Source organism: Hyperoodon ampullatus, assembly GCF_949752795.1.
Source record: "Hyperoodon ampullatus genome assembly, chromosome: 4".
Taxonomy (NCBI): Eukaryota; Metazoa; Chordata; class Mammalia; order Artiodactyla; family Ziphiidae; genus Hyperoodon; species Hyperoodon ampullatus.
In genome coordinates this window covers 166,752,508-166,773,915 of record NC_136917.1, presented here as the reverse complement: position 1 = coordinate 166,773,915, position 21,408 = coordinate 166,752,508, and the positions used below count along the sequence as shown (strand labels likewise).

Here is a 21,408-nt window from a genome sequence, read left to right as displayed (position 1 = left end):
AAGAAATTAAGGAGCCTTAAAGGTTTTACACGGAAGCCTAATACTATTGCTTTTGTGGATAAGATATCATGCTGATATCTTAAGTGAAACTTCCCACAATCTATGCATTTGGTGTCAACAACCTAGAAAAGAGATGAAAAAGAGTAATAATACCTCTCTTAAATTGATCCCAGCTCACTAAACAATGATTATCAGGAGAGAGAGGAAGTTGATCATATAAAAATGCTGGATCAGAATCACCTTTGAATTCTGATAGGTTGACATCCTCACTCATGTGGATATATAAATATCCCTGTGAACTAAAAAATTCAGAGGTGATTCAAGCAGAAGAGAGATGTTTGAACTCTAGGGGATCTTGCTTGTTTTACTTCTGTTTTTCTCTGCGGGTTTCTCTGTACACAGTCAAGTTCACACAGAGTAGGTCTTGAAGGCCCAGGCCTGCTTGGGCCATCAGCCAGCAGTATCCTGTTACCTCTAATCCATGTTTGAGCACCACTGATCTCCGGACACCATCGCAGGAAGCTTGGCCACATCCCAAATCGAAAAACAAACAAAAATGCTTATTTCTACAAAGGGTGGGAAAGCAGCTAAATCAATTTTGTCTACTGCTATTTCCCTGGACCTCAATCTTCGGATTGCCACCCCTGCCCTGCTCTGCCAGGCTGCTGGCACAATGCCCTGCCAGCGGTGGTGAGGACTGTGCCGGGTGAGATATGCCTCTTGGCAGATGACACGTAGACTGCTTTGGCAGAGGGTCTAATTGAAAAGAGCTACTAGAGAAACCAGTCATTTCTTATAATTCAGCGATAGGCACGGAGCACAAAGTCAGAAATTAATGAATTTGCAACAACATCCTTTTGGACCAGAATACGATGCATAGAAGTGTCCAATACAGCCACACACAGGGGCTTACATCTGATGGTTCTGTATCATATGTTTTCTTGAATTATCCCTATCAAGGATCTAAAAGAAAGTTTCCAAGATTTTTATTATAACTAAATCTGACCTGCAAAGTATAGTATTTTCCAAAGGTACAGAATACCAATGCCGAAGGTGAAAGTCAACATAAATTTCTGGAATTCAGCAACAGTCAATAATTAAACCAATATTAGATTTTCATCACTTTTGCTTCCTGATAAAATCTCTGGCTCCTCTGTCCTGGTAAGGATCTGCCATGGATTAGATAACTTTTCATTTTATCTTATGCCTTTCTCTGAGGCAACTCAAATTTAAGAGAAAAAAGCATATACATTTGCATAAACAAACACTGATTTGGTCAGTTAGTTCCTTTTTGAATATTATTTTAAAATAATATTTGAAAAGATTACAATTGTAATGCCCATTGTAGAAAATTTACAAATACACATAAGAAGAATCAGTCACTATCTTCCATCATCTTTGATGTACTGCACTTTTTCTAAAAAAAAAACATTTTTTGTACATGCATGTATTTTGTATTTGCATATGACACATATTTTACTAAACTGGCCAGGTTTTATCTGCATTGTATCTATATCTATATACCTCTTTCTTCATTTCAGTTTGTATTATACACTTTCTATAATCACTACCTATTCTTTAAAGAGACTGACTTTATGAGCAGTAGAGATTCCAGGGGATATATTATATCTGACGATTTTTATAGTTGCAAACCTAGAACTCCATCTGTTTACATCCTCATTAAGCTTGATACTGAATTTCCTGGCACTTCAAAATATTTTTGTATTATGTAGGAGAACAGTTTGAAAACATTTTTTAAAACTATCATTTGGTTGAAATAACTTTGAAGCTTCTTTATAAACAACAAAGTTCCATTGTATTTTAACTTATGGTGGTTTCAGCAAAACTTTCTTAAAGAAATTCTTTTTTTCTCCCTTAAAAGAATATTGTAAGAAGAAAAATGGAACAGACTGTACACCTTTTCATTTAGATTTCAGGCAAAAATCATAAGATTCTACTCATCATTTTAGCGGACTGAACTTAGAAGAGAGCTCACTGACGTCATAAATTATGGTTTGAAGTACAGCATTCTGAGGTGGAATATCGCTCACCATGAGGTCTCATGGAAGCAGCTAAGCACCTTGGACGAAGGGCTCTGTCTTGGGGTGATGTCCATGAATGTTCTCTTCTGACCCCTGGTTTCTCTGGACCCAATCAACTCCTAATCTCACCTGTCATTTGAAAGACCTCAAGCCACGTGAGCACACCTTGGCAGAGTTGGGGAAAGGGTTCAGTGTCGGGGCAGAATCTTACTAAAGGAGACACCAGGGCCAGGCACAGAAGCCATCAGAAGGGTGTGCTTCAAAGTCTAAGCCGTAGACTAAAGAGAAAGCCATGAAATCAGAGTGAATTTAACCTCAGTTTAAAGTTTTTCTTTCTTTCTTTTCTTTCTTCCTCCCTCCCTCTCTCTTTCTCTCTTTCTTTCTTTCATTCTGCCTGCCAAGGCTAATGTCATATTAATGGACTTCCACAAATCTGATTTCCAAAGTTGCCTGGGCACATCCCAGAGGTTCTGAATCGTTAGGTTGTAGGTGAGATTCAGGTGATTTTGATCACAGGACAGACTGTAAAGCACTATATTCTTGCCCATAGGCTTTTCTTCCTTTCAACTTTATTGAGCTTGCTTTCCAGGGTAAAGCAGTGTAGGGACTGGGCCCCATGGTATACAATACCACAAAAGGAAACCATGAGAAGAACCCATGTACCTTTGTTAGGTCACCTTTAACTTATTTGATATTGAAAAATATTCAGAACCCATAATAGTTTGGCGCCCTTAAGTACCAGGTAGGATAACTGAAGTGTGTGACATCACTTAGTATAATACTTGGCACATGGCAGGTGCTGGCTAACCACTGCATTCCCCTGGTAGGAGGGTTCTAAGAGGCAGAATTAAGAACCACTGCTCAGTCCTCCCAAAAGGCTCCTCCAATTCAGGGGGAGATGAAAGACAGAGTTTACTGATCCAGGACAGGAGAAAAAGTGGGGCTGCGGATTTATTTCTCAGAGTGGAAGGTCACCGTCAAAGAGGCAATGAGCCTGTATCTCCTAAATTATAGGCATGTTTAAGCTGGAACATACAGATCCAGAAGCTGTAGAAAGACCTGGAGCCTCAGGGACTACGAACAGTTTGAGAACTGTAAACTACAAAAATGCTAACACTGACACATTCAGGTTAAATGTAGGAATTATATTTAAGGACACATTCCCATTAATCCTTACCGTGAATAAAATAGTTCCTTTAAGCCTCACTCAGAGTTAAACTATTCCAAAAATAGTTTAGAAAATAGTGTGTTGTGATCTAAACAGATATTTTTGAAAATTTATTTTGAATTAAAAACCTGGCAAGAGAGCATGTTGGGGATTCTGACCCACTTTCTCAGTCATCCACTCCTGAGGACAGTCAGATCTTGGGTTTATAGGACCCTCAGCAGCTGGAGATACCACCATAGCATCCAGGGCAAGGCTGGAGGTATAACTACAGTGTCCGGAGGAGACGGGAAGATCTCAGTAGCAGGGGTTTCTGGCAGCCGCAGGACGGGCACTTTTTCTCATTACTCCCTTACCTGGGGGCCTGGTGGGTGAGGGGTTCTACCTCCCAGAGGCTCCCGAGGGCAGGGCTGGAGGCTGTTCTGTTTTTGCAAGGCTGAGAATCACAGTCTGTGGGCCTTTACTTCACTGCAGGGCAACTGACAGCTGCTGGAGTAAAGGCCGTTCCATTTTGAAGAGGCCTCTCCAGCCGGACAGCTATCTGGAGTAACCGGAATTGTCCCCCAAGGCCAAGCTTCTAATGTCAATCTGTTGGGCGGGCTGTGAATTACTCCATTTTCCAACAATAAGTGCAAGATTGCATATCCAAAATTTCCCAAATGACCTATACAATACATGTTGGATTTCTGCGCCTCTCTCCACAGCTTCCCTTCTTAGACCACACCTATCCTGTTCAACTGTACCACCTGCAAGGCACCCACCTGGCCCCCGCAAGGACCGCAATAAATGCGTGCTTCGACACAGAAGAATCAACGCCTGCATCTGACTCGACTGTGTGAGCTGGAACCTTAGCTTGCTGCCCTGGACTCAAGCAGCTCTTTCCCTTTTTGAAATTTCCTATCTTGGCGTGGCTGAAGAACCTGAGGGGAGTCACGTAATGCTCCACTGTTTCAGCTATGAAATCCCCACGGAAAGCCTGTGCAGACGCATTAGTGATGTGACCGGTGTGTTAGAAACGCAGAGCCCTGCACCTGCAGACACAGACGAAACATGCATGTTGTGATTAGGGCAGGGGCCGATTGCATGCAGCTGCGAGTCCCCCACATCACCTGATCTTGAGATTTCTTTTTCTTCTTCTTCTTGCCCCAGCACCCGGAGCTCTCTGCATCTTTGCCATTGGCCTCACCACAGAGCAGCCCGTCCAGCTCATCTGTGCCCAGGTGCTGTCCCTGAGACGTTTCTGCTGCCAGCCGGTAGGAAAGGTTCCTTAAAATGCACACACAGTTTTCAACGGTCTGGAGAATCCAAAAAAAAAAAAAAAAGGAGGAGGAGTGAATAAAAACTAACCAGCACTCCTCCACCCAGAAAAGCAATCCATCTTTACACACACATTTTTCTTTGGATGTATGTAGCCACTGCCCCTAAAGGCTCCCTTGAAAGCCACAGTGGAAAGAATTTAGAGAAGCTTGGAAAAGTCTTAAGACCTTTTCTCACCCCAAAGATACTACTTATCAACAAGAGGTCCTTTTTTAAGCAGCTGTCATTGATTGAAATTCACTTGTGAGGGAGGAAGAACCCACAACCACAAGAGGTCCCAGATGGTGTCCACTTACGGACAATGGCTGCAATGGAGACTAGGGCTCTGAACCACCAAGAGTACAGATAACTGGATTTCTGTCAGCTCTGGGAGGGTGACACTAACATTCACCATCTACCAGGGGCACTTTCTGGGAGTGAAACAGGGCAAGAGGTGCAAACCAGGGTCGTCCCAGGCAAGCCAGGTTCTGTGTTCACCTGGGGGACATCAATGTTTCCATGTTGATTTTCTTCAAGATGGCTGGTGCTCCTATTTCCTGGCAGGGGTGTTAAACAGTGGTTAAGGACACACATAGAGCTGGATACCTGCAGAACTCTAGGTCTATGACCACTGGCTGTGTGACTTGGACAGTGCACCCAATACCTCCGTGACCATGACCTCCTCTGTAAGACGGCCATAATAGTGGCCAATTTAGGCTGCTGTGTGGAATAGGGGAATTAGAGTATTTACATGTGATAGGCAGAATAAAGCTCTCTGCCCAAAGATGTCGACATGTCAGTCTCTGAAACTGTGAATACGTTAGGTTATGTGGTGGAGGGTTGCTAATCAGTTGGGGAGATTACCCTGGATTATCCAGGGCAGGGGGCACGGAATCCTGAGGGTCCTATAAGCAAAAGAGGGAGGCAGAAGAGTTAGAGTGAAACCGCGTGAGAAGGATGTGACCTGCTATTGCTGGCTTTAGAGATGCAGGAAGGGGCCACGACACAAGGAATGTGGGCGGCCTTGAGAAGCTGTAAAGACAAGGAAACAGATGCCTCCCTCGAGCCTCCAGAAGGAATGCAGCCCTGTCAACATGTTGATTTTAGCCCCAAAAGACCCATTTTGGACTCCTGATCTCTAAGATGGTAAGATAATAAGTTTGTGTTTTTAAGCTGCCATGTTTGTGGCTATTTGTTATAGCAGCAACAGGAAACTAACCTGGTATGCAGGTACTGAGAAGAGTTTCTGGCACACAGCAAGTGCTATACAAGGATTTATATAATTAACAATGGTGGAGATGGTAGTGCTGGGAGGTCCAGAGCTTGTGACCTAGATCTAATGGGTCCATGATGGAGTCCTGGCTCTGCCATTTAATGAGCTGTGTGACCTTGGCCAAGGTGTGAAATCTCTCTGTGCTTCTATTTCCTCCCAAAGTCCCCACTGCCAAATTGGAGATTAGGTCTCAACATATGGATTTTGGGGGAACCAAACATTCAGACCAGTGGTGCATCAACCTTTTGACCTTTGTCTTGGATTTGAGAAACTGAGGGAAGAGGAAAAAAAATACCAAATTTTTACAAAGGACAAGATAATGATGGAAAAAAAAATGAACTGAGATAAGTTTTATTTTATTTTTTAAATTTAAGTTTAAATTGTTTTATTGAAGTATAGTTGATTTACAATGTCATGTCAGTTCCAGGTGTACAAAATCTGAAAAAGAAGAGATAAGTTGTCTTTTTAAAAGCATTCCAACTTGGCTATCATTTTTCAGGCACCAACTGTGTGACAGCCACCATTCAAGGCAGGGAAGATCGTTCCATTTTACAGATGAGGTCTGAAGCTTTCAGTAACTTATACCAGATTGCACCACTTTTTCTAGTCCTAGGTTGGGACTGGAAGGGCGGTGAGAGCTGCCAGGGTCCAGATTCTGCACTGATCCCACCTATGACTGGAATCTGGCAAAAGGCACTGTATATGTTTGACATGACTACTGTGGGCAGGAAAACCAAGCAGGAAAACCAATTTTCAGGGTATATTTCTGGACCTTTGCCATTCCAAGCCTTTCTTGTCAGCTTCTCAAGGTTTCATGGGCTGCTAATCCCACAGGCTTTGAGTCAACTTGATTTTCTATTTCAAGCATCCTCTCAGCATCGAAAAAGGAACCGGCATGAAAGCAGGTAAACACAGGACAATGCATGAAAGGGAGAAAAGTCTCTCCCTGAAAAGAAAATGTTATGGCATAAGTCAGAACGATTTTTAAATCAGCTCAAACTGATTTTTCTTACATCAAAGACTTGGGAGAATAAACTCCTTTCTCATCCTGCTGTTCATCTTCCCTGGGGGCACATCCATGCCTCTGTGTGACAAATGACTACCGGGGAATAAATCCGCCGTTTTGAGAAATGTTTTACAATCTACCTGTGGCTGAGGGATGATTTTGAGAGAAGCTAGATGGCGGGGAGAGAAAGGAGAGAGAGAGTGGGGTTGGGGAGGGCGGAAGGGAGACAGAGGAAGTGGTAGAGAGGGAAGGATGGGGGTGGCCCCAGGGGTTGAACTTATCTCTCCTTAAGCTTGGTTTGGGAGGGTTACCAAGTCAAGAGCTTTTCTCTGCAGGGGCAGGAAAAAAAGGAAGACAGCCACGCCCTCCTTGGGGACACCAGCAGAAGGTGGGGGCAGCTGGTGGTTTTGGTTCCCATATCCATTGCTGTCAACAGAGCTTTCAGTAGTTCCTCTTGGTCACCAGGGTCATTTTGACTCCTCATTTTCTATTAGAAAGGGCTAATTTGGAAGCTGTCTGTAGAACGCTCCACCATATGTTACCCTTTCAACAAACTGTTCCAGTTACAGGAGCTGAGCTGAGAGTGTGCGTGGAATCCAGGCTCTTTCACTCATTAACTTCGCTGGCCTCAAAGACAGCGTGCACACATTTTTCCCTCCTCTAACTTGTCACTGAGAAAGCTCAGAAGTGGCCAAGCAGAGGGCTGAGTGGAAAGTGATGAGACAATAATAATACGTTAAAACTCGATAGCACATTCTGGCCAGCAAAGCACTGCTGAGTAGTTTATCACATTTGATCCTTTCAACAGCTATAAGGATCCTCCTTGTCTCAAAGCTGAGGTCACCCGGGCCCTGTCCTTGGTCATCAGGAGGAAGAGATGGCACATTTTCCAGCACGCTCCTGGGGCCAAGCTTGGTGCTTTTGCTGCTCCATCAGGAATATCTGAGTCTTCTGGTTTTTCTTCTTTTAATTTTTATTTTCTATTGGAGCATAGTTGATTAACAATGGTGTCTTAGTTTCAGGTGTACAGCAAAGTGATTCAGTTACACATATACGTGTATCTATTCTTTCTCCAATTCTTTTCCCATTTAGTTTATTACAGAATATTGAGCAGAGTTCCTTGTGCTATAAAGCAGGTCCTTGTTGATTATTTATTTTAAAGGTAGTGGTGTGTACATCAATCCCAAACTCCCAATTTATCCCCTCCCCCTCCCATCTTTCCCCTTTGGTAACCATAAGTTTGTTTTCTAAGTCTGTGAGTCTGTTTATGTTTTGTAAATAAGTTCATTTGTATCATATTTTTTAGAGTCTGCATATAAGTGGTATCAGATATTTGTCTTTGTCTGACTAACTTCACTTAGTATAATCATCTCTAGGTCCATCCATGTTGCTGCAAATGGCATTATTTCAAGGAATATCTGAGTTTTCTGACTCCAGCCCTAAATGGTCCTCAGTTTTTCAGTTTCCTCTTTTGGGGGAAATGTGGACATTAACAAGGAGAATCTCCAAGGTCTCCCGAGAGATTGAGGAGTCTGGTCCTCTGACACATCAGAAGAAAGATGTGCGTGCCTACAGCACTCTGATTTTGGACCATGCTCCTGAAGGCTGCCTTACTCACCCAGTGGTGGGCACTGGACCAAGACAAGAGGCTGTTGACTCTTATTTTATTCGCAGCTACAAGGCCCAGACAGTATTAAAGCTTGCTTGGTATCCATAGGCTTAGCATCCCCTGCCTTAGTCTCTACCACTTTGAATCTTAAGATCCTTAGCATTGCAGCTTCTGTGAATTATGAATTACCTTCAGTAGCTCTTTTCAAAATTCCTCTATTGTGCTAACAGGTATCTGTAAATACTCAAGACATCTCGACTGGTTGCTTCTTCAGGGACTTAATTTTCCTGTCAATGATATTAAAAGGTCTAAAATGGCTGTTAAGGGCATTTACAAGAGAGGTTGATTAAATCTTTTCTATCATATTTCACTTTTGAAATTGATGTCATACACGGTAAATGAATGGATGCAAATGTAACTGAGTGGCAGTGATAAGATGACAGACAGTGTCATAACTGGAGTCAGCTGGTACTCAAAGGGCTAGAGTCCCAGAAAATATCATGGGTCTTAAACTTTAGGGAGTAGGACTCAGGCATCAGTAATTTTCTAGCTTTTCTAGTAATTTAGTTTTCTAGTTTTTTAAGTAATTTTCTAAATTTTTAAGTCACTCTAATGTGTAGTTAAGGTTGAGAAGTGCCAGGGCAAATCATCCCCATGCCAATGAGTAACTAAATGGATAAAATCACTCTTATTTGTTCTTTATCTGACCTTACAGCTAAGTTACATTATATTGTATTCCCGACTAGTGCCCATTTTAAAGCTGTATCTACTAAGGTGGTTCTCAATCCAAGATGCACGCCGAATCACCTGATGAAATTTCAGAGGAATAGAAATCGGAGACGAGAATTGGACACTCAGATTCACTTAGGGGGCTGTGATGGTGTCTAGGCACATGCATTTATTAAATGTTTCAAAGGCAATTCCGATGAAGAGTTGGTATTAAAAACCATGGGATTGAGGCTCTGGTTCAGAACCAGGGCCAATTTTTGGCTCCCCACAGTATATCTGGCAATATCTGGGGACTTTTGTTTGTCACAACTGGTCTGTGGGAAGGATGGTACTGGTGTCTAGTGGGTGGAGACCAGGGATGCTGCTCAACATCCTACGGTGCACAGGGCAGCCCACAGCAAAGAACTGGACCCAAATGTCAACTGAGTGGCTCTGGAGAAGGTCTTATTAAGGTATCACATGTATTAAGGTCTTATTAAGGTATCACATTCATCACATGTATTACTTGAAAGCATCAGTAAAGTCCGTGTTGATACCAGGATATTATGAAATTACAAATTTTTTATTGAAAATGAACCAAAACTAATCAAAAGACAAGTGAAGACAAAACAAAATAGCTCAAACACTGGTGAAGCCCACCCAATTCTATTTTGGTTTGTGAACTAAAGCACTGAATGGACACTGATGATCAATGTTTTCACAGGCTCGTTTCTGTTGCACTTTGACAGCATTTATTTAGACTTCATCAGGCATTCCTTACATGGCACTGGATAAAATTAAGTTGTTCAAAAGCTATCTTGTAAGAATATAGGATTATTCGACTCTCAGGAAGTTTTAATATTTCTTTTTCTTTTGCCAAAGGATTTTAGAAAAGAAAGCTAGAAGATTGTGGGCAACCTGGTATGTGAGAGTTTATACACTCATCTGGAACACCTGTAGTTACAATAACTTAATCTAAATTTTTATTCACTACTAATCAAGAATTAAGTGTCTAGTTCTAGGCTAGGATTAAAAGTCGATATAGATCTCAGAGTGAAAGTATTAAACAGCGCATTAACTCTCCATCCTTGTTAGCCACTGTTTGGTCCCCTGGGCATCCTTCTTCTCTAAGATGCTTCATCTATGCAAATTCAACAAACCTTGCTATCGATCTCGCTGCTCCCCAGCGCAGACTGAATCACGTAGAGCAGCGCATCCGTGAGCCCATCACATTCCCGCATCCTCCTGCGGGCCTCCTCTCCGGCTGAACTAACATTCCTGCAAAGCAAAAGGATGTGTCAGCGCCCTTCACGGTGGTCACCTCCTCTCATAGTTTTAATCAAAACACTTTCCTTGCCTTTTCAGGTTTACCAAGAATATAATTTAATCGGGGGTACGGCCTCCACAAAAGCATCCTAGAATTAGGTGAGTCACAGATATCTGCAAGGAAACTCTCTAAATGGAGAATGCAGAATTCCAAACACGTGATCCGTGAGAGTTCTGTGACGGCTAAGAAGGGAGACTTTGGCCGAGTCTTCAAGGTCTGCTTCATTTACAATTGACCAGGGAATCAGAAGCTCTTTGATTCAAAGGATTCTTCTTCTTTGAGAAGTTTGAAATACTTTTCAAACACAAAGCTTTCAACTTACTGAAGTATTTTAGAGATCTAATTTCACCTGCCTCAAAAAGATACCTACCTTGGCCCTGCCAGAGGTAAACTTCTAGAAATTTATTCTAAGAACACAGAGGTTTCTGTGAAAATTTAGTCATTGGGATGCCTATGGCACCTTTTATGGGTAGGAGTTGCCCAAACTCCTTCCTACAATGGCACAGACTGAGCTAAAGCCAACAGAAGGGGCCCCTTGTAATGAAATGCACAGCTGGGAGACAGAGAGAGCTTCCAGAAGGTACAAAAGACATGAGACAATCTAGTCAAAGGTGAATCTTTTGGGTGCTTTTAGTTATTCCACCACCTGAGAGGGTGTTCTGGTCTTCCCCTCCAACCGTGATTAAGGATTCAGTTCCAGCAGAGAACTTTTGCAGTAACTGAATGAGAGACAGCACAGGCTATTAGAAGGATGCTGGAGGCGATGAGTTAATGGAAGGTACAAAGGGGCTGAAAAAATTTAGAAACTGTGGGGAAGGGTAATGGAAAGAGAGAATGATCTAGGTAGGGCAATGGTTCTCAAGCTATGGCTATTATCAGAATCACCTGGAGGGCACGTTCATGGAGAGAGCTGGGCCTCACCTTGAGATCACTGGTGGAGTCCGGTAATTTGCATACTTTGGTGATGCTCACACTGAAGACCTAAACTAAAGTAGCTCTAACTCTACTTCTAGGGGGAGGGTTTGGTTGGGGAGGGTAGTGTTCTTCAGTGACTGCTGGGGCCAGCCATGGGGCAGATTCCAAGAACCTGTGGCCTTGGAGCACACAGGAATAGTTGAACAGAATGAATCTTCAAACCCATGCTGTAATTGACACAAGTGTTCTCATTTAATTTTTCCAACATCTTTCCCTGTTATACTTCATTCTGTTTTACAGATAAGAGAACTGAGTCTCAGACAGGTTGTCCAAGGTTACACAGATAGTAAGTGGAGAAGCTACAACAAACCCAGGTCTGAGAAGGACAGGAGAGCAAAGGCTTCAGGCTTGGTGTACAATATGGACTATACCTTTTAGGAATTAAATCAAAATAGAATAGGCTCAATGCTAAAATGCTACTGAACATAAATGTTTTCTTTAATATCTAAAAAGTTCTGTAGACATGTTTAAAGACGATCTATCAGTGTTTTAATGTAACACTGGGAAAGGTTATTCAATTCACATTAGTATTTTTGGCATTTGCTGATCTTAAAATATAAACAAAACTCCTCAGTTCCTTAGATAACATAACTGAGCAAATACTGGCAGCATTTTTATGGAAGGTGTTATAGATTCTGCCTTGGGGTGGCCAACCCTCGTTCTGAGAGCAGCTCTGGGAGGGAGGAAAGAAATCTTTCTGCAAAAGAAAAAGTGGTGAGAGGCACACTGGTATTATTATTAGAAGGATGGTCTTTGTAAAAGAGCATTTTCAGAGCATTTCTCCTTGAAATGATTTTCACCAGGTCGAGTTTTGACACTGTTAGCGTACTAGGTTTGTCAAAAATTCCAATCATTATAGCATCAAAAAAAAAAAATTCCAATCATTATAGCATCAAAACCCCCCCAAAAAATTCCAATCAGACCTCTTTGGTCTGAAGAACATCAAAAACAAAACAAAACAAAACAAAAAAAATTCCAATCAGACCTCTTTGGTCTGAAGAACACCAGGTGCAACGTATGATTGTCAGTCTTAAATCCGGCCTCTTTGTGCTTTGATGAGGTCATGTTTCCAAAGACAGAAAAATGGAATTTGGACTTGAAAGAACTGTAGGGATAGCTCATGTGCACCTTAGTCTCGAACATCCTCTAGCCTTTCCCCTTATCCACGAATGCTCAGTCTTTCCTTTGAGTGGCTTCACGATGGGGGCAGGCTGCCTCCTGATTCACAAATAAACATCCTCATGATCAGCCCTATTTTCACTGGTAGTTAATGAATGGGCAGGGGCAACTGATGGGAAAGATCAGGAATTAACAACTTTGTCAACATTACGTCTTCAATATTAATTTGAGCATTTTCTTATTCTGCTTTGTTCTAGTCTAGTCTCCTCCACAATTAAAAAAAATTATTAACTGCCGACTACATTAAAATATGTAAGATATTACATATTAAAATGCGTAAGATACTGAGAAATGAGAAAGACTAATATTATAAGTTAAGGTCCCAGTAGGGAAGAGGAAGTAATTAGGACACACACATATACACCACCCCTCACAATGATACAGAGGGGAGAGTGCAGTTACCACAGTGTCTGCAGGTAGGATGAGGCCCCATATATATTTTTAAGTGAACTGAGGTGTGAACACGTCTCTTTTTCAATGAGTAACTGTGTCCTTCAAGCCTTTGGGGTTGGGTTTCCGCTTTTTATCAACTATTCCCGAACAAGTGAAACATATCAAAAGATTACCTTTGGTTTTTCACTCTGGAGGAGAGGAGGTTTCCTTTCCTTCCTTCCCCCCTGTCCCAACACAAAATTTACTATACTTGTGCATTTCACTGTTTAAAAATAAAAATCCCAATAGCCTTATGTGTTGGTCACTGAACAGTTAGTTGTAATTATGGTCCCAGGTAGGTATCTGATAAAGAGCCAATGTCCAACCTACAAAGTTCCTCCTTCCTGTTGTACTTAAATCATCTTCTGCTCGTCTTCAGGGAAGTGATTTCCATGTCTGGCTAGAAACTGGTGCAGCAAAATTCTATGCATAAACGTAACACTGAAACAAAGACTTGTAATTATTTTGTAAAAAGCACAATGATGCTATAATATCTACTCCTTAGAAATAATCTCTATAATCTTGATTGAACTGCCAGTTACTATGTCATTTGGAAATTTCTGCTTAAAGTAGATTCTATAATCTTTTTATCTAATACATGAAAAATAAACACAATTTATTTTTATATCTTACAATTAAAAGATATAAAATCTCTTACAGTCTCTCTTATTCAAAGGTAACTAGCTAAACTGCTCTATTTTCCCTATCTTCAGTGCTGTTTCACATCTCATTACTCGGAGACTTCATCACTCACTACGCTCATTTAAAAAAAAAAATTCAATATAGAGTGCTCATAGGATCCAAAGTGGAATTTACACGAAAGACTTTGGTTTGCATGATGCCACTGCAGATGGTCAGTATACGGGGGATCAAATCACACAGAAAACCAAGGGATGAGATTTTGAGTAATCAAGCTACTTGAAATTAATCTCTCCCTTCTCCGTACTCCCTTAGCCCTTTGAATCTCCATTATTGATCACCATTGATTTTGAATTGGACCTATTTAGGCTGTGACCTTATTGCTGCCTTGGGGCCTTCCGGAGGGTATTTGTATACCCAGCATGCAGCTGAGTGCCCGACACATCCAAGGTGCTCACTGCCAGTTGGCTATCACATGCACATTCAGCTCTTCCATGGGATTGGAATTCACATGTAGTCCACGACTGACTGATCTCTGTGCTCCACGCTTATTGGGTAAGTATCAGACGTCTGTTACACCATCAGTGCAGCCTTCGTACCTTCTGGTTTGTGCTCTGCCACTACAACTCCTATCCTGGATTATTCAGGGCTGTATCAATTTGCAAAGAAAGATAAAGCAGTTGTAAAATGTACAATTTGGGGGAGGAAACTTGTTCAGTTTGAAGTTTCTTATGCTTGTTAATAGTATTGATCATCCACACTGTGTGCCGAGGGATGTGCACAGTTTCGCCACCTGAGGCCAACCAGGCTGTCCCAGTGTCACACCCACCTCACCCTCTGACTTGTAGGAAGAGTTTTCTGGTTTGAGATTAGTTTGTTTGTCTTGCTGTGCTCTCTGTTACCTCCTCTCCTCTCCACCCAACCTGATCCTTGGGCCTTTATAATCTGGCCTCCATAGGGGGTCATCTCATACCTGGCCCACCCCCAGCCCCTGGAGTCCTGGGTTCCAGCCCTGCTAAAGCTCCATACCATCCTTCCCTACAGCTGCACACAACTCTGTGCTGCTGGTCATTGGGCAACTTTGTCTCATTGCCCAATTTATAATCAGCAGAGCCCAGATGCTGGGTCTCTGCAGGATCTGGGCTGGGTTCCTGAGATTATATACAGGTGTCAAGAGTGGGCTGGGGCTGTCAGAGGGCTTTAGAGAGTGGAGCAGAGATCGTTTCAAGAAACACAGGTAGTCTGGGGTAAAGCTGAAATATGAAGGCACACACTGAGTAGGGCCTTGATGCCAACCCATCAGGACAGGCAGGGGGAGAGGCAGAATCCACCACAGATGACAGCACAGAGGAAACCTGATGTTCAAGCTGGTCCCTCCATGATGTGGAGGAGGGATGGGATGCATCCTCTTTCTGGTTGTCTGTTCCTTGGTCCCCAGTGCATAGCACTGATTAGGAACTCAGTGACTGACTGCTGAATGAAATGATGCATGATTAGTTTTCAGGTCTGTCTCCTTCTAGACCAGAAGTACTCTGCCAGGGTGATTTTGCCACCAGGAAACATTTACTGATGTCTGGGCACCAAAGGATATTTTGGTTGTCACAAATGCGGAGGGAGGGGGTGTTACTAAGAACCTCCGATCAAAATCAGCAGTGCCGTGGTTGTGAGCAGGACACTGCTCCCAAACCTGGGTTCCAGGAGTCAAGTGTATTTGTCTCCTTGGGGAAACAGCAGCTATGCCTCGTTCTCTCCTACAAAAGGCCTTGGGAGAACTTGTCTCTGGGTTCCAAAATCACCGTCCAGAAACCCCCCAATCTTTTCCTCTCTGGGAAAGCTGAGTGTGCAGGGCCTGGGAGGAAGGGGTCCTCTGTCCGGCCAGCTGGGTCAACACAGCAAGAGCCACCCAGCCAGATTCTCTCACTCCAGATGTGACAGTTACAGGGTCCTGGGTGTGGCGTGAGCCCTGCCATGTCTGTCCTTCCCCTCTCTCTTCACTCAGAGGAGCTGTGCCACAGAAACCACTAGGGCTCATCCTTTTGATTTGTAGCTTCTCTGTAGAAAGGGAGCAGCTTGTTTCCTTCTTATCACTCAGTAACCTCAATGCAGATGGATGCTCTTGTGTACCTGGTATAGGGCTACCTAGGGGTGAAGGCACATAAACGCCTTCTCTTGGTCTCCTCATCCGGAACGAGCCTACAGGGATGGTTTGACATCACTGCATCACAGGGACACACAGCCAGGTGCTCACGGCCTGGGCAGAGTCCTAGAGATAAATGTCTACTGCTTCAGCTGCTTCTCACTCAGAGCCTCCCATCCAGGGGTGAGTGAGACCCCATGTGGACCACTGGGGCACCATGAGAGATGTGCTGTACCACAGACATTCAGAGAGGGTGGGGAGGAATGGAAGGTTTCACAGCCGCGCTGACAACCTCCTTTTCTTAACTTTGATCACTGATTTGTAAACAATCTCAAACTAATGTAAACACATTAAAACAACGGGGGAAATGTATCAGTAAAAGTAAACATCCACACTTTCCTTCTCCTCTGTCCAAGGACATCACTGTGACCATTTGGTGTTTATCATTCAAGATTGTTTTCTACTCATACAAATAAAACGCGTAGGAATGTTTTTGCTTTTTGCCACAGTGATTGCTCAGTCACTGTGCTTGTGTCCTTCAAAAGCGTATCATTGTCTATTTTTTAAAATTATTATCCTATTAATAGACATCCAAGTTATTTTAAACTTTTTAGTGTAGTAAGTAATGTTAAGCTGAAATTTGGAGGAGTTGTGAGTTTTGCCAGATGGACCCTGCAGAACCATTTTAGGAAGAAAGGGTAGCAGAGATAAATCAGTTCAAACCAACAAAATGACCCACCCTGACTGGCACCTACTGTGCTCCACACCCAGTGCCAAGTCTTGGGATAAAGAGGGAAACACTTGGCCCTTGACCTTAGGAGCTCACAGTCCAGGAAAGTAAGCAGACATACATTTGATGTGCCTGAATCTGATATCATCAGCATGAAACTAGCAGTATGAAGAATTTGGGACTCAATCCCCCTTGGAAGTGATGTCCAGGCACTTCCAGTGAAATCTAGATGTTCCGAGAAAGCGAACGCAGGAAAACATGGATGGAAGTTTTACGACTCACCTTTATTTAAGGTGTAATTAAAATCTTTGCTTAAGTTATAATTCTGTAAACTTGGACATCAACTGTTTTCTTTAACATTTGTAGCATCAAGTCATGGGTTGGGACTTAAGAAGTAAGAACAAAGAGTACACTACATGCATTCTTAGTAAGAAAGCATTTCGTGCAAATTTAGTGGAAAGTACCTTCAAATTTGAAGGGTACACATGGGCTTAGGGCAGTTTTAGGTGAACAGCCTGTGTAAATACCAACCAAGCACAGCCATGCAGAGGTGGGGTCTCTGGGTCACTCTCGGCATGAACGGAGGATAGGACCTGGCAGGGAGAGGTGGAATTCTGTGGCAAATATCAATTCTGGCACATAGCTGATACATTTTTACTAAGCCTGGCATCTTAAGCCAGCCCCTTGTATCTACTAAAACCATGGTGGGCTCATGGTCCACCAGCGTAAACTTGTTGATGCTCTTACCAAACCACATAACCTGTGTTAAGTCCTCCTTGACATCTAGCTGCTGGCAGCCCAGATGGGTTGCTCTGAGTGCCAGGCAGTGCATCACCAGACCTTCCCTTCCTGCCTGGTGTAGTTCAGCAGGAAGATGCAGGTGAACATTTATGACATTTGGGCTCCCCCCACCTGCCTGGTGAATTCAAGTCATTCCAGAAGCATTTCCAGTGTTGCCTTTTTCTGACATCCTACCCAGAGAGCAAAGCCAAGGATGACAGAGGATAAGTCCCTGGCTTTGAAACCTTGCAATTGGGATTTGCTGGGCTGGGTTTCCAAGTTACTTTGGACCAGCACTCCATTTTATTTTCCATGTCTCCCTTTCTGGAACTGGAATGTCTATATAACTATTATCCTGTGCCTGTCCCAGCACTGTATGTTGGGGGAAGATAACCTGTTTCTTTAAAATCATAGGTTCACAGGTGAAGAGAAATTGTTCCCCAGAAGCTGTACTTCATGGGTTACTCATCTACGTTGGATTTAGATGATTCTGGTTATGGACTTTGGAGCTGAAGAGATTTAGGACTTTGAGTTGATGCTGTAATTGGGATGAGACCTTGGGATGAGATGAAAATACGTGGGGTGGATGTGGATCTTTGGGGACCAGAGGGTGGACTGTGGTGGACAAATAATGGCCCCCCAAGATGTCTATGTCCTAATCCCTGTAAACTGAATGGATTACCTTACATGGAAAAAGGGACTTTGCAGATGGAATTAAGGTTATGGACTTTAAAATAGGGAGACTGTCCTGGATGATCCCTGTGGGCCCAATTTAATCACATGAGCCTTAAAAGCAGAGAACATTCTCTGGCTGGAGTCAGAGAGATGCAGCAGAAGGGAAGTCAGAGAGATCCCAGCTTGAAGTTTCAACTTCCTCTTGCTGGTTCTGACGTATGGGGGCCACATGCAAAGATGAGAGAGAGGCGGCTGGCTTCCAGTTGACAGCCGGAAAGGAAACAGAGACATCAGTCCTACAGCCACAAGGAACTGGGTTCTGGCCACAACCTGAAGGAGCCTGGAAGCAGATTCTCCCAAGAGCCACTAGAAAGGAACACAACCCTGCCCATACCTTGATTTTAAGTTGGTGAGACTGGAGTCAGACTTCCAATCCAAAGAAACAAACTCTAGGATAATAAATTTGTGTTGCTCTAAGTCACTAAGTTCATAGTAATTTGTTACAGCAGTAATAGGAAACAAATACACAGCATTGAGCTTTTACTCAATTGTAAGTGGAGTTCTTATCAACACCATCCCTAAATGTTTCACACTCCATCCTTTCCCTGGAAAACTGCTTATCTGCAATGAGCTCATGCAAGTTTTAAGATATTTCCAGATGATCAAATAATTGTATTGATTTGATCAAGACCCAAATACCCCATATATAAGACAATAAAAATTGTTCCTAATGGGATGAGGTGCTGCCCTCGACTGTGCAAGGCCAGGAGATATTCTATGTAACTCAGAGCATACTAAGGCTCTCTGCACAGGAAATATTGATGTGATATGATGATGCACCATAAAGTATGCTGCTTTTTTTTCCCCCATCTCTGATCTGATTAACCACAAGAGCGCCACCAGGTCAGTGGTCATCAGCTTGCTCTCCTGCTTAGCTGAAATCCTTCACTTCTGCCAGTCCTCTTTCTGGCAGAAGAGTTGCCTGAAAACCTCAGTCTTCATGGCTTCGAGGGAACAGAAAGTACAGCAGCTGGTACTCTACACTGTGTGGGAAACAAGTGCGTGGACTGTAAGGGAGAGAAATGAGGCAGCTTCCCAGGTCTGACTGAGTGAAGGCTGTAGTGTGGCCTCCTTGCTTTAAGTGAATTCCCAGAACATCATCTGAAATGCTAACCCTAAGGACCAAATGGTAGGAACAGCATTAGGAATAGCCCCACCTCCACAAATTTTATTGGGTACAAATAATGGGAGGTTGAATTTACTTGAAAAGCTCTTGATTTCTCTCTCTGTATATGTGTTTTTAAAGCTGGTACTTCATTATAGTCAAGTCAGAACAATTTCCAGAAAAATCCATTTCCCTTTTTCTTTTTCTTTCTTTCTTTCTTCCTTTTTTTTTTTTTTTTTTAAAGATTAGCACAGTCTTGCTGCTTAGATTCCTGCTATGCACCTTACTGTCTTCTCCCAAGGAAGGCAATTTCTTTATAAATCCGGACAGCGATAGCTCAGTAATTGCTTTGCTGAGATGCAGAAACAGAATGCTTCAGTGGCCTAAAGAACAACTATGTACCGAGCCAGCAGTAAACCCCACTGCCGTGCTGTCCTCAGAGTGAAGGCCTCCTGTTGACACTGCCACCTCCAATCAGGAATGTAAACCAGCAGAGAGAGACGGAGGAGCCCCTCTGACGTTGACTGTTCAATGCTGTCCCTTTTGAGGACTACCTAGATGTGTGCCTTCTGAAGTCAGCCACGCATCCCACACACTGTTCCGGAGATGCCCAGAGCAGAACCAGAAACACCCGTGCTAACAGACACCTTATTGCCGTCAAGTACTACCTAGGGTTTCAGCTCCATGATTCCAATTAAAATTGATGGATGCCACAGAGTTAAGCGCTCTATGAAATGTCTGCTCAAAGTTTCCTGTTGGGCTAAATTACAAGGAAATTGTAGGGAAAAAAGGGTGAATGCTGTGTGGCTAAAACCATTACCTTTGAACCTAATTGTGCCCATGTTTTTTTTTTTTTTGTGTGTGTGTGTGCTCTGTGAACACCCACAATTGTTTTCTAGCCTATAGTTACTGGACCACATCTTGAGCTTGGAGCAGTGCCATGTGGCCCAATCGATGCCCACCTGCCCTGTTTTCCACTAACTCCTGAAATATTTCACTCAGGTACATCTGTGGTGGGCTCTTCTTTCTGGAGCGCAGACTCAGAATCAGGATGCAACTCACATTGAAAGCCCCCAGATCCCACCTCCGTCCTGGCACCTCGGCATCCCGTTAAGTTTAGGTACCACCATCACCACTGCAATGAGCATTTCCATAGAATAAAGCCATTTGCCAGGCCTGGCCTGATTACAAATGCAACAACAGCAAAAAGAAAATGTCAGGGTCAAAACGCAAATGAAGTTCAAACATGAATTAAAAACAGTGTTTTCTTCTTTTTCTGCTAAACCAGTGATCAACCAGATCGAGTTAACACAAATTACAAAACCTGAGTTTTAAAACACATATAATAAATAAATATGCTAGGAAACTGTGAAATAGAAATGCAGTATTCACTTCACCAAGCAGAGAGCTTCCAGGAAAATGAGCATCCTGGCTAAATAAATAATGAGTAATGCTGAGGCCATCCAATTCCGGGTATTTTGAGTCCTCCATCTTCTAAGAAGTAGGAGAACAAAGCTGACTGATAAGGGATTATAGGTAATTGGCTACTTGCCTTTTAAATGTCAGACTGTGGGTTTGAACACTTTTAAGATTTGGCATTATGGGGCTTCCCTGGTGGCGCAGTGGTTGAGAGTCCGCCTGCCGATGCAGAGGACACGGGTTCGTGCCCCGGTCCGGGAAGATCACACATGCCACAGAGCAGCTGGGCCCATGAGCCATGGCCGCTGAGCCTGCGCGTCCGGAGCCTGTGCTCCGCAACGGGAGAGGCCACAACAGTGAGAGGCCCGCGTACCGCAAAAAAAAAAAAAAAAAAAAAAAAAAAAAAGATTTGGCATTATGTTCTGGATTATTAATTGCTATTATGAAAACCACCTTTCTAATTTTCATTCCAATTCAACACCTAATTCTCCATATGCAGTCAGGTAGTCTTTCAATTTATTTACTTACAGGAAATTTTAACAAATCATACTTCAAACACTTATTAAAGCTGGGAATCCATGTGATTTTTTAAAGCTCACTCATCTAGATGATACATTTTCCTTGAGGTGCATTTCTTGTTTTCATAATTGCTTTGATCACTCACAGATAACACTGAGTCCCAGAAACAACAACCAAAAAACTCAGAGTATCATCAGAGGCAAAGAAATGCATTTACTCTTTTTTTTAAAAAAATATTTTCTTTTTTTTTTTTTTTTGACAGTTTTGCTTTATTTATTTATTTATTTATGGCTGTGTTGGGTCTTCGTTTCTGTGCGAGGGCTTTCTCTAGT

At 42.8% G+C, this 21,408-nt stretch overlaps 1 protein-coding gene across 4 annotated transcripts in view; it reads right to left on the bottom strand.

Annotated features, from left to right (window-relative positions):
• Positions 1-21,408, bottom strand: part of CTNND2 (catenin delta 2) — a gene marked incomplete at both ends in the record, with an annotated part of 950,049 nt that overhangs the window by 137,345 nt on the left and 791,296 nt on the right. For all 4 annotated transcript variants that reach the window (XM_079701889.1, XM_079701890.1, XM_079701891.1 and 1 more), the window contains 2 exons: positions 4,317-4,502; positions 10,260-10,377. In XM_079701889.1, the coding sequence (XP_079558015.1) occupies positions 4,317-4,502; positions 10,260-10,377 (304 nt within the window). The remainder of the gene's footprint in view (positions 1-4,316; positions 4,503-10,259; positions 10,378-21,408) is intronic.